Genomic DNA, 14,351 nt, shown 5'->3' on the forward strand with positions numbered 1-14,351 from the left:
AAGAAATGAACTATTATTTTTAATAAATTAAAATTAAATAAATTATACATACAAAAGAAAAATTAAGAAATAAATTAATATTATATTATTTATATAAATAAAACTAAAGAAATAATTTAATATTGCATTAATTTTAAAATTTAAACCTTAGAAATAATTTAATAATACATTAATTATATTTACTAAACTTAAATTAAGAAATAAATTAATATTACATTAATTATATTTACTAAACTTAAATTAAGAAATAAATTAATATTACATTAATTATAAAAATTGAACTTAAGAAATATAATATTATATTAATTATATAAATTAAACTGAAGAATTAAATTAATATTATATTAATTACATAAATTAAACTGAAGAATTAAATTAATATTATATTAATTATATAAATTTAACTTTAGAAATATAAAATTACTATAATAATTAAATGAAATAAAATATTAAAATGTTATTTTCGTGATTTTCTCGCGACATGTCTGTTTCCACGAAGTTAGATTGTGACTTATGCCCCGTACTATATTTTGCCTTTTTTCGCCTTTTCTCTTCGTGGCCAGTTTTTAGTTTCTCCTTCGTACATCTTTTAAGTCGGCGTGGGCAGCGAAACCGCTGTAAGTTCTTGAAATACGAAGGAGAGGAAATAAAAATTTCAGAGTATAAATTAAGCAAATTAACCAACGAGAGAGGCTTATCTTCGTGCCGTCTTTAGAGCCTAGCGCCGCAGATCCAACGCTGCCACCGCTGAGCCATTTACTTTTAAGCAGTGGCGTAGGAACGGGAGGGGGTAGTGGTACAAGGTTGCCCCTGTGAAGTCGTTTAACCTTTCCGTATTGATTTCTACCCCTATTGTTTTAAAATAGTAACTGTTTACTCCCTATGTCTAACCCTGTGATGTAGCTTAAGCTAGAGCAGACGTTCAAAACAGAGCGCGGTACGGGATATCTTTTGTAAAGGTTTTAGTTACGTTGTATTAAATGTTTTTCTCAATTTCAATGGGTCTAATGTTCTTTTAATTACAACCAAATAATATTACAGCCCCTACAAATTGTAAAGGGGGCGCCAAATTGTTTGAGAAGGGGCGCAAAAAGCCTGCCGATGGTGGGGGGGGGCGCCAAATTTAGCATCCAAGTTGTACCCCCCTAATCCAAAACAGTCCTACACACCTGCTTTTAAGGTTATTAATTCAGTTGGTATTTTTATACTGCGTAAGAGGGTGGTGATAAGCCCTTCATGCCACGCGAACCAAAAGCTCCCAACACTTACTATTATCCTTAAAAATTTATATGGAATCGGAACCGAAGTACACGGATCTAAACACCTTCAACCAGTGGAAAAATGACTTGTAAACTCCGAGGTTACATCCAGTATCACCATTTGGGATCGTACCTGGCCCCTCATGCTCAGGCAATATGGGGTGAAGGAGTGATGAGCACATGTTCTCCAGGATCACTTTTCTTGATTTCACATGACATAAACGAGCGAACATTGAGGTAGCTTTTATTTTATTTAAATTTGATGAACCAGTAATTTATCCGTATCATCGATTAAAAATGTATTATTTTTTATTTATATTATGAAATATTAAAATATTTGATTATCTTAAATTAACTTTTAGAAAAACATCCTTTGGCTGAAGCAATCCTGCTACATTCAAAAACTGAATTGGAATCTAAAGAAAAACAAAATATCCAAAAACTTCAATATTAAGTTACTGACAGGCAACATGTTTTGCGTTCCTACCATTGTTTCTGGACAAGTAGTAAACTTGACTGATCTGAGGACATGGAGCAAACAGATTTTGACTTCCATAATCGCCAGCCTCATGGCGACACAGTTACGAGGTCCAGCTCCGAATGGCAAATAGGTGTATGGCTGCACTTCACTCTCATCTTTCGGGAAAAACCTGACAAGAACAAATCTTGAGATTCATTGTCTCAAAATATGCGTCATTACAACACTTTCACCAACTAGAAAGTTTTGACTACTTGACTTTTTTCATGAGGAAATATTTAAAGAATGAAAGCGTTAACCTGTTAATGAGTAACAGAGCGAATAAATACCTTTCAGGCTTAAACCTCTCTGGCTCCGGGAAAAACTCGGGATCGTGGTGCATGGCGTAGACAGGTACTCCTACTACCATTCCCTTTTTTATCGGAATTCCATCTTCTCCAAGTACGTGATCCTTCTCCGCAGTTCGTTCAATCCTATTAAGAAAATAAGTACATTTATCAAGACACCCTTAACCAAATTAAAGTGTTCAAAATGAAGAACGTAGATTCGGAGATAATCACTCTATTCATATCCACGTTGTTTAAAAAGTTACATTTGGAGCATTTTACTAAATGTTGGGCAAATTTATGAACTTAGGTTTTATCACGTGTAAAATATGAAATTTTAACTCCTTAGGGATATTTACTTATTTGTAAACCATATTTTATATGAAATAGTTTTATATATTCACAATAGTAACTAATTTAAATACACAATTTTTTTCTTCAGAAACCTATTGAAAGAAATCCGCGGTAACTTCCAAAGTTGCACATTATTATTATGAATACTTATCTCTAAGTTATTATTATATACTTCTGAAGTTATATATTTATCTAAAGATTGTGTAGTTATTTGGCTTTGGGTTAAGAAGCATTTTGAGGCAAATTTAATCTTAGTTTACCTCACCGCAGGTGGGCACAATCTCAGGGTTTCATCAATAACAGCTTCGATGTATTTGGCTTCATGTACAGCTTCAGGATCGAGTACGTTCTACAATTTTTTTAACCGAGTTATTTAAGTATAAAATAAAAGATTTAAATTTTTAAAATCATTATTTAATCGTCACCCGAAAGCAAACTCCAAAATTTTTTAAAACTATTAAATATTTGAAACACTACGATGTAGTGAAAACACATTATTTATAAATAGTGGCGTAACTAGGAACTCCGCACCCCCCCCCCCCCGTGAAAAACAACTCGGGGCCCTTTTAAATAGCACCGATTTTAATCATAAACGTTTGGGGGCCCCTAGTTCTCGCCCCCCCCCGTGCCGCGGGTACTGCGGGGGCGCTATTAACGCCACTGTTTATAAAAGTTACTATCCCGAAAATGTGTGAGAAAAAATGAGTAATTTACTATTAGTATCAGAAATCGTCAGATAATTGAAATTAATATTTAAAGCGAAAATCCCGTAGTTCATGTTACGTGGTTTTTGATTAATATATCGCCGTTCGAAATCAAGAACACTTGCCCATTTGTTCCAGATGCGATCTACTTCTTCGAGAACCTTCTCTTGGACGTCGGGGTTCAGTGCCAAGTAATAGGACACCATGGTGAGAGTCGTGGCAGTGCTGTCGTAGCCTCCGATGAAGAACAAGATGCACTGCGACAAAGCTTCGTCTTTTGTCAAGGCTGGGAAAAAAATTAAGCTTGATCCCATGGATACATTCACCAGGGCTCTATCTAGAAACTATTTTCAATTGTGATCCTGGCGGTGGTGAATACGCCGCGGCGCTAGCACTGAAAGGTTGCCCACCAAAAAGGATATTTTCTCAACGACACTTGAAAAATCAATAACTGGGGCGTCGTTCGATTAGTATTAGTTCCTTCTGTATAACCATTCGAACACCGCACCGGTGATATCAATAAACAGGGGTTTTACTTTCTACAAATAAAAATTTAACAAACTAGTCTTCGAATAGATCCCGACGAACCGTCCATTTCTCCTCAACAACAACCGATAAAAAAATCAACGGCCTTCGCCAAAAGTATTTTAGTGGCCCCAATATTTTACAATTTGAATTTGTTTAAAGAAAAATTTAAGAAAAACCAAAGAAGAGAGAGGTTCAGCAAATAAAATCTTACGTTTCCGTTTAATTGGTTCGACCTTTTCTGACTTTTCACCTTCAGCTTGATTCAACTGATCCACTGGGTTTTCTGTAACTTTCTCGTCGACCTTTTGGCTGTCTATCATCAGTTGAAGGAAATCGGGTCTCACCTTTATTTTAAACACAAAAAGATTCCTAATTTAAAAACTGTCGCTTCTATTCGTAGGAGCAGCGAAAATTATTTTAATTTTTATCAACTGACCATAAAACATTTACAAATATGAATATTACTTAAATCAACACTGTAAATTGTTATATTTTGAATTTTTGATCCATAAATTGGACAAAACCTATTCTCTACAAGAAATTAAATATAAATATAAAAAGACGTTTAATACCAAAAACATGGAAACCATTTCTAAAATCCAAAAATTCCAAAACCATTATAACAAGATCGTTATATACAAAACTATAAGTAATTGTCGTTGAAGTTATGCAGGACAAGTTTAAACTTACTTCGTTATTTTGTTGGCGTCTGTCTATTATGGAATTGGTGGTCTCTTTGAAGAATTCGATAGTATCCAAAGGAAAAATCGATGCGCCAAATATCTTAGCCAGTTTCGGAATTGCAACTGAAATTAAAAACATTTTACCAGAATTTCTATTTTATTCAATGAAGCTATTACAAGATATAAATGTCTTAAAGCTGACTTCGGTGCTGAACATTTTGCTGGCATGGGCGACGAATTTGTTATCAGGGTCATTGTGCGAATCCAGTCTAGTTCCAAATGCAATGTTCGCAATGACGTCCAACGTAAAGTTGCCGTATAACCTATAAAAATTCAAATGAAATGAAATTGACCTATTTTATTAGGATTTTTATCTCTTATGGTTGATTTAAAAAGCCTTTATTCAAGATTTTTTCAGTTTTGTTAGTGTATAGACCATGTCGAATCTGAAAACAGTTGTGGCAACCAATGGGCTGTTTACTCCAAGTTTACCTATACACTAATACCTAATCTAGGATAACGCGAAGATTAAGCCGAGATTACGCAGAGATTATGTACTCTTTTCGGGAATCCTGTACATTAATTACGCGTAGTGATCAGCCCTCGGTGGCACCAGGCCATAGCGCATACCTTGAAAGGAAACCCAAAACACTCTGGATTTTAACGTGCGACGGCGGAGTGCTGAGCACTTTCGTCTCTATCCTTGAGCACTTACAAGGAGACATCCCGAGGTGTTTCTCCACGATTTTGTTCAAACTCATGTAGTTTGAAAGCTCCTAAAGGGAAAAGTTTCAATGGCCATTCGTTTTGCCATGGCAACCAAAAATGCTTTTCTCAATTCAAGTTTAAACTTTCTCTGCTTAAAATAGCATAGCAAAATTACGGATTGTAAACCCTTATGATTTTACCCAATTGATTTGACAAATTTTAATTTTTCAATTTTTTTAAAATGTCAAAGGGGGGACCCTTCCAATCCGTAAATTTGTCATGCTATTTAACGCAGAGAAAGTTTAAACTTGAGTTGTGAAAAGCATTTTTGGTTGCCAAGGCAAAACGAATGGCCATTGAAGCTTTTCTCCTTAGAAGCTTTCAAGGTACATGAAGGTCTCCTTAACCGCCGTTTGAACAAAATCGGGGAGAAACACCTGGGGGTGTCTCCTTGCTAGTTGGGGTCAGACGGAGCTCAGGGGCGTAGGAACGATTTAGATGTTGGAGGGGGCAAAGAGAAACCAAAAGGGGTCTGGAGAATTGTTTTGAATTTTTAATCGAGTGTAGCTTCTCCGAATGCATGTGTACCTTTTACTACTATGTAAATTGGCGGGAAAAGACTGAAATTTAAACACAGTTGAGGTTCTATAAGTTTTTGATGCTTTTAAAATGAGAATTTGAGACTTGTGAAGATTTCTACTGACCAAAAAGTTGGAGGGGGCAATAACATTAGTTGCCCCTACCAGCAAAATTCTAGGGAGGGGCATTGCCCCCCTTGCCCCCCCCCTGGTTCCTACGCCCCTGACGGAGCTAGACGGGAATGAAAATGGCCCACCCTTTGGAAAGGGTCTGCGACTTTCTTACTTTTTGCAGTTGACTACTTTTCCGTCTTCGGAATATTTCACAAAATTGCTCGTGGAGATTTGAGCACAGTCGCAAATAACTGGAATCATCTAGCGAAGAAATCGTCACTTAAAATTAGAAGTTCATCACTGAGCGCGCGAGTTTCAGTATTTTCAATTTGAAGCAATTAATCGATGCTTTCCTGAATATGTTAAATTCTGCTCGTAATGAAAACTGACTTTGCACATGATTAACACACGAGTTGACCATCTATTTCAAATTTCTTGAATAAATTAAAAACGTTTGGTCAACTCTAATTTTTTTTAGAAAATAAATAGTCATAATCTTACATTTATATTGTTTGAAAAATAAAAAGACGGTTTTTCCAAGACAATACTAAATTTATTTTTCGAAAGTGATTGTCGAACCTAGTCGACTGGGCTTAGCTTGAGGGTGGACTGTAGTTGGCTTCATTTGATAGCCAGACGAATCTGGTACCCTATCTCTTTCAAATTTCTTGAATGGATTAAAAACGTTTAGTCCTGTCAAAATTGTTTTTTGAAAATAAATAATCATAATCTTAATTTTTATTGTTTCAAAAATAAAAAGATGGTATTTCCCATACTAAATTTCTTGTTATAAATTGCGATAATTTTTCAAAACAGTAGGATGTAATCAATGATAATTATTTCCATTCGGAAATGTCATGTTTATGTCATTTTCTTAAAATCTCAATTTCATGCTATGAGTCGAACATGACAAAGTTGGATCTCTAATGAAGCCACACCAATAAAATGCTACATTTGTTTCACTATGTGTAGCTGATTATTTGTAAGGTAAATGTTAATATAAATTATGCTATTTTTAATTTGAAATGTTATCGCAGACGAAACATGTATTTTTGCATATTTTAAAATCATTCCAAAGGGAAAGATACTATGTATAATATTTCCATGACTATAAGGTCAGTTCTGACAAAGTATAAACTATATCAAATTAATTAGGCTAGAAGACTCAAAGTCTAATTAAAGCAAATGTAAACTAGATTAAATTAAATGAGAAAACAAATTCAACTCCTATAAAATTTACATTTGCACATTCATCTTATGTGGTATTTACAATATAACGCTGATTTTTTTCTTTTATTTCTTCGCCACCGATAACATTTGGAGCCCAAACCCTAATGAAATTTAAACATTAAAACGCCTTACGCTCTTTAGTTTTCCGGAGGAGAACGCTGGTGTGATTGTGTTCCGAATATTCTTCCACTTCTCGCCATTTATCAACGATAGCATATTATCAACCAACGATATTTTTGTTTTAAACAACTAAAACAAAATTTTGTTACATCATTTTTTGAATTAGTGATTTTAAACCTTTCGTCGTAATTCCACATATTTAAATACGCGCATTATTCTAGCTACTTTTACTCCTGGCAGGAATTTTTGCCTTTACGGTGTTATAAATGCTGCTCACAGTGATTTAGCTAGGACTAAACTATTGAAAAGGTTATAAAATAGTACACATAACCATACGCAGCGGACATTGGATGTTTTTTAGTCATCAATTGGCTTATGTAGCAGTACTATTCCGAGATCAATGGTAAAGACTGCAGCACTTACAAGCAGGGCCGGCTCAAGAAATATTTTTCACCCGGGCAAGAGGGGTTTTTGGCGCCCCTCTTGTTTTGAGACTAAATTAAACTACCCCCCCCCCCCCCGTAAAAAACATTACCATGTCCATGCTATAAATTTACCGTTTTCATAACAATAAATAATCCCTTTAATCACTTTATAAATACTTTGTGTAAACATATTTAATACCTTCTTTATGGTACATGGTCATTTTACATGGAGCTTGAAACACTAGGTAAGGTGGCCAGACTAGTATACCTAAAGTACATTAATTGTAATGTCCATACTGAATAGAATCACGGTTAATATGTGAAATAAAATAATTAAGTTTACGAAGAACCCGTGAGTTAAAGATAAAAATAATGGATATTTTTATTTTTAACTCACGGGTTGTTCTTAGTAAACTTTATTCTTTTATTCCTTACATTAATTGCTTTAACAACTTAATTTAAAAACTTTTTTGCGGGAGTTTTTAAGGCCTACACTTATGAACTTTTTTAAAGCTGTCGCTGGCTTTTCTGCTTCAACGGCTTGTCTCCATTTCCTTTTTTTATTAAAAGAACCAGAATGCTTCTTTTTCTCGGACATCTTAATTCAATTCAACGTGACTCTAATTAATATCTATCTAACTAAAACTATTTAACTGAAACTAATAAATGGCTTTCTGCGCGTGCGCGTAAAATAGAAGAAACCACTGCAACCACGGACACACGACAGCTTAAATCGTACCAATAGACTGCTTTAGAACTAAAAATCGAAAACGATTTAAATGCATTTTAGAATATTAAATGCAGGTTCATTATAGTCTAAGAAACAAATATAATTCTTGAAAATGGCCTGCTAGTTTATTTATCATAAAGCTGGATAAATGACAACGAAATAGCAAGCAAGCACATAGAAGTACTGTATTAGTTTGGGCTTCCTTCTATTCTTCTCACCCTAAATGGGTAAGAGTGTGCAATAATTGGTGGGTTTACCGGGGAGTCAGGGTCCGGCTCTTGTAACCCACTGGGAGATGTTAGCTCTGATCAAATGGCGCCCCGGGTAGTTGCCCGGGTTGCCCGGCCCTTAAGCCGCCCCTGCTTACAAGGAGACATCCCGAGATGTTTCCCCCGATTTTGTTTAAACCTGGGGGTTAAGTAGACCTTCATGTACCTTGAAAGCTCCTAAAGGGAAAAGTTTCAATGGCCATTCGTTTTACCATGGCAACCAATAATGTTTTTTACAACTCAAGTTTAAACTTTCTCTACGTAAATTAGCGGATTGTAAATCCTTACGAATTGACCGAAATTTTATTGATTTTACCCATTTTTTTCAATTTTACCCAATTTTATCAATTTTACCCTATTCTTTAGCCAAAATTTAAATTTTAAAATTTTTTTATAATGTCAAAAGGGGGACCAAACCGTGATTTTGCCATGCTATTTGACGTTGATAAAGTGTGAACTTGGGTTGGCAAAACGAATGGCCATTGAAACTTTTCCCTTTAGGAGTTTCAAGGTCTACTCAATCCCCGAGTTTGAAAAAAATCGGGGAGAAACACCTCGGGATGTCTCCTTGTTAGAGGTGGGTGTACTGATATCAATTAAATTAATGTAAAAAGATTTAGAATAACGATATATCGTACCTGATGATCGATTATTGATGTGAAAATTTAATAATATTTCCAGAAATACCTAAATTGTTTTTTTTAGGGTGGGGGGGCTTCCTAAATTTTCATTTTCCGCAACAGCTCTAATTATTTCCGAATTCCGTTATTTGAATGACAATAGTAATACAGTAAGAACTATATTATAAACTTATGTTATAATCTAATCGGTCTTTAAACCCAATTAGTAAATTACTACGAATATGAACGACCAAATACTATTGCGTCTTAAGAGGAATAAATGAAAATTGAACTGTACCCTTCTGCTTGAAAAAACATTGAAATCTTTGACCAAAACCAGTTTGAGTAATTCGGGATCGGCAACAAATAAGTAAGGTTGGAATCCAGCGTAAGCTCTGCCAGAAAATGCTCTTTTTTAAACTAACTCGTATGTTGAGGGAAGGATAATAGTTTGCTTACCCAAAGACTTTCCCGTTCCTCTGGTAAAGTTCTTGATCATATCCATGGAAAGACTGAAGAAAAGAGGATTTATTAAGAGAGTTGGTACTGTGTAAAGCATTGACGATTCAGAGACCTACTTTTCCTCTCGATAGTCCAACGAAAATCCCCAAGAAGGGAACGGGGCTTTCAAAGGGAATGTTTTTATCGACCCAATAATGGGAGCGCTTGAAATATACGCTGTAAAATAATGAAGACATTTAGGGATCGTTCATAAATTTCGTGACGTACTAAGGGTTTGTTTAGATTCAAGTTGGATATCGGAAAATAGTTTTTAATTATAGATTAAAATGGTTTTTATGTTTCTTAAAGTGGTTAGTAAACTATTACACTAACATATGTTCTTTAAAGATATTTATTCGACATTATGATAAGTCAATGATGCATTGGTCGCCTTCCAAAATTAGCAGCATACTCCATTAAAAAAATACAAGTCTTCAATGATCCCTTGGTGTTTACATAAATTAATGAAGAAACATTCAAATTGTGCTTCCTCACCCACATTAAATTATAGAAGAAAACCAATTCGAGAAACTAAAGGTTAATAATAATCAATAAAAATAATTATCAGCTAGGCTAACCACACAAGGCAACACCTTAGGCCTAAGTCATCAAGCGACTTTTAAAGCCATTAATTCAGGTAGCCGGTTACAACGCGTAGGAGGGTGGTGGCCAGCCCTTCATGGCACGGGAGCCAACAGTTCCCTACACTAACTCCCGTTAACCTCAACAAGTGTTCACACGTACTAAATCGCTCTAATAACATATCAGGCACCATTTACTACCGATAAAGCTAGAACATTTTAATCTGTTTAACACTTCCTGAAAACTACAGTTTCGATTCTTTATCTACAATTTCTTTATTAATCAAGATGGCGCGATTGACAGCACCAATAATTATTTATTATTAACGAAGGAAATATAGAACTCCATACCCTAGATTCGAGTTATGAGAGCTTTCTAATTGATGGTTTTATCACGAAGCGTTTACCCCAGAAAAATTGTTCTCCATCGGTCACTGCCATAGTCTTATAACGGCCAACCTAGACGACTCGCTTTTACGCGAACAGCACGTCATCAAATTTGGTTGTGGTCTTATCTATTAGTGGGCTACCATGGTAACTATGGAGTTCCGGTAGGAAGTGGATAAACGCTATAGTCTACGTGGGAGGCCGTTATGTCGAATCTATGGTACGTGGTTTATATAATAATTTGATATTCAAATTTGGTGGACATGGAAGTAGATTTGATTTTTAGCAAGCAAAAAATATTATTGCTCATTTAAAGGAGAGCAGCACTGCCATTGCGCCAGAAGAGTACCAACGATTTTAGTTCGAAGGTGTAGCGCACAATTGAATAAAATAAAAAATAAAATTGTACATACAACCATACCACCTGTTTACGCTATTGCACAATACAAAATTTTCTCTAAATAATAGTAACCGTTAAACCGAGATAAACATCGGACAATCGCATTAGATTCTTCTCCTCACTCTAAGAAATAGGGGTGTTTTAAGGTGTTAAGAAAGGGTTACACCTCGTTCACACCGTTTTAACACTTCCAAAACGGAGTTACTTTTTAAAGGTGTAAAAATAGTGTGACTTAACACTATACAAATGTTTGTTTCACACCATTATAACACCATTTTCACTCAATTTGATGAGTCGAACCCAGATTCAACACCTTAACGAAAAAAATAAACCCGTTTTAGGCACTCTCCACAGTTTGTGAAACAATATATCTTCTAACATGTAAACGCATTTTAATCAGTTATTACGCATCTTTAAAGCGTGAAATCACACCTTTAAAAGTGTTAATACGCCCTTTATTAATAGTTAAATCACACCTTTATAAGTGTTAATACGCCCTTTATTAATAGTTAAATCACACCTTTATAAATGTTAATACGCCCTTTATTAATAGTTAAATCACACCTTTTTAAGTGTTAATACGGCCTTTATTAATAGTTAAATCACACCTTTAAAAGTGTTAATACGCCCTTTATTAATAGTTAAATCACACCTTTATAAATGTTAATACGGCCTTTATTAATAGTTAAATCACACCTTTAAAAGTGTTAATACGCCCTTTATTAATAGTTAAATAGCACTTTTAAAAAGTGTTAATACGCCTGGGCCTATGAAATGATTCACAACCCCAAATTTCAAAGCGTCTCAACATCCGTGAATTCTGTATAACATAACTGGTCCGAGACGATCAGCCATTACGCCTTAAGCAATATCTTCATCGAGGGTAATCCCTTAAGAAAAATGCGATGAAGGTATTTTTTTTTTAAGCTTCAATAATCAGAGAGTTTTTTATACATATTTTATCTCTCCGTCATTCTGTTTTAAGCAGATAATAATACTTTGGCCGCGCTAGGTTTTCGGTATAAAACGCCCGGGCATTGTTCCTCTTTGCGCCGTTGCGGTTTTTTTTGTAAATTGTCTCTATCATCGTACCGTTGCGCCCGGTTTGCCGTGCTATGAACTTCAACACTTTTTTCAATAAAAATAAAAGGTTTCTGTGAACACTTCATAGTAACTCCATTAAAATTGTTATCGAGCTCTTACAGGTGCAATGTACCTTTCAAAAAGGCATTTTAACACCTTTATAGGTGTAGTTTTACGCCTTTAAAAGTGTAGTTTTACGCCTTTAAAAGTGTGGTTTTACGCATTTAAAAGTGTGGTTTTACGCATTTAAAAGTGTGGTTTTACGCATTTAAAAGTGTGGTTTTACGCATTTAAAAGTGTGGTTTTACGCATTTAAAAGTGTGGTTTTACGCATTTAAAAGTGTGATTTTATGCTTTTAAAGAACCTCTTTACACCTCTTGAGGTGTAATTCAACACTCATCTGGTGTGGTTTTTATCCTTTAAAGTATGCATTTACACCTTTAAAAGTGTGATTTTATTCTTTGAAATGGCTTATTTACACCTCTTAAGGTTATATTTAACTCTTACCGGGTACACTCAATTTTTTAAGTGCGCAATTACACCTTTAATAGTGTAATTTTAATATTTAAAGGTGTTATATAACTCTTTGAAAGGGCTTTGAACTCATTCACGGGTGCAATTTTACTTTTTAAATAGGCGTATTAACACCTTTGGTGTGATTTAACGCTTACAAGTTGCAAAATGACTCTTTAAAGGTGTGTTTTTAGGTACAATTATAGTATAAGGTACTAGTCGCCATTTTCTTTTTTATTCAATTTTTTTTAAACAGTCAATGGACAAACCAATTTTATTTAAAATAAACCCCCGCTTTTCAATTTATAGTATATTTTCAAAATTAAAAAATACGTTATTCTATCCAATATAGCTAGAATATACAGAGCAAATTTGGTCGTAATTATTCATAGGTTAGGTTAGGTTAGGTTGATGTACGCGCCGAAGGCTCGTAGGCACCGTATAGTTTGGTTAGGTTAGGTTAGGTTAGGTTGATGTACGCGCGCCGTAGGTGCGTAAGCACTGTTGTATACGAGGGGTCCAAAACTCCGTTAATAACTAATACTACCCAAAAATAAGCTTAAACCCACCCGAAAATAAGCTAAAACGTACCCGAAAATAAAATAAAAAATACGCCTTTTCCAAAATATTGCTAGTTAATTTTAATGCATGCTACAGAAAATACGCCTTTTTTAAAATATTGCTTTATATTTTACCTATATTGGATAGAATAACGTAATTTATGATTTTGAAAATAAACCATAAATTCTCAATGTTTCTCGAAAAGCGGGGGTTTATTTGAAAAAAAAATTGTATTGTCCATTGATTTTTAAAAAGAAATAAATGAAAAAACAAAATGGCGACGGATACCTTATACTATAATTCTACCTGTTTTTACACGGTTATGGGAAATAGTTGGTGTCCCAAACGAAGAATGTTTAAAAAGTGTTTAAATAGTGTGGAAAAGGAGTTTGAAATCTCATTTTTTACACCGTATTTTTAAGAAATATATGGTGAAAGGTGTTAATACCGGGTTTGATAGCACCGAAAGGTGGGTAATAAAACACCCCTAACATTGTCAAATTTCGACTCCTGAAAATGAATGGCTTTAAATGTCGCTTGATGACTTAGGCCTAAGGTGGTGCCTTGGGCATTAGCCTAGCTGATTATTATTATTATAATTATTACCTGCTGATATTAAATTAGCTTGGAGTAACTAAATGACGTGTTTTCTTCCCCTGTCCACCTGGGTTACATATCCCTTAAAAAAATCATGTATTCAGGTACTTAATAATGAGGGAGTGTAGCAGTAGCGTATGATACCGCCTAGGAATATTTATCGCTTAAATTCGTCTAATTTATAATTACAAAACGTATACCTAGATGGCGGATGCCCGCCGAAAGCAGACCAACTTTCGCTTCAAAGTTTGGTTTGGTTTAGAATTTCTGATTTATCATATTCTTAGGTACCTTAATAAATTCTTTGTTAAAATACGAATGAAAATCTTATCTTACCAATACGCGAGAATCGACGTGACTAGAATCAAGAAGGCGGCAGCCAACACCTCCAAAACTAACGTAACCGACATGATCCTCCGCGATAAATGGGGGATCCAGCTAGGAGTAACTTAACGGCGTAATGACGTACAGAACTTAGCGGTGAGCCGTCCAAATTCTATCTAACTTTATTGGAAGCCTTTTCAAAAGTAACGGCCTATTTTCTTATCTAAATAATGACAGTTCGCTTCCAGATAAGAAACGCTTTAAAAGTTACTCTGAA

General features: G+C 34.7%; 1 protein-coding gene across 1 annotated transcript; it reads right to left on the reverse strand.

The window, feature by feature from the left end:
- Window positions 1–1,506: 1,506 nt before the first annotated feature.
- On the reverse strand, window positions 1,507–14,351 carry LOC149955610 (cytochrome P450 3A8-like). The gene is made up of 14 exons (XM_090165335.1): window positions 14,087–14,351; window positions 9,705–9,804; window positions 9,586–9,638; window positions 9,425–9,521; window positions 7,095–7,211; window positions 5,905–5,993; window positions 4,510–4,655; window positions 4,340–4,455; window positions 3,861–3,993; window positions 3,247–3,407; window positions 2,678–2,766; window positions 2,067–2,210; window positions 1,747–1,909; window positions 1,507–1,675 (listed from the first exon to the last, which is right to left on the reverse strand). The coding sequence occupies exons 1-14, from the start codon at window positions 14,158–14,160 to the stop codon at window positions 1,601–1,603; spliced, it is 1,557 nt and encodes a 518-aa protein (XP_090021461.1). The 5' UTR covers window positions 14,161–14,351; the 3' UTR covers window positions 1,507–1,600.

Source organism: Leiobunum rupestre, chromosome 2 (genome assembly GCF_980474605.1).
Source record: "Leiobunum rupestre chromosome 2, qqLeiRupe1.1.hap1, whole genome shotgun sequence".
NCBI classification, from domain to species: Eukaryota; Metazoa; Arthropoda; class Arachnida; order Opiliones; family Sclerosomatidae; genus Leiobunum; species Leiobunum rupestre.

Bases quoted from the DNA above. Each gene is read 5' to 3' on its own strand.
- LOC149955610 (XM_090165335.1), bottom strand. From the start codon at position 14,160: ATGTCGGTTACGTTAGTTTTGGAGGTGTTGGCTGCCGCCTTCTTGATT. The intron at 4,656-5,904 runs GTAAGAAAGTCG...GAATTTTTATAG, and splicing joins AAAGTAGTCAACTGCAAAAA to GTTATACGGCAACTTTACGT. The intron at 3,994-4,339 runs GTAAGTTTAAAC...TTTAAAATAAAG, and splicing joins GACGCCAACAAAATAACGAA to GTGAGACCCGATTTCCTTCA.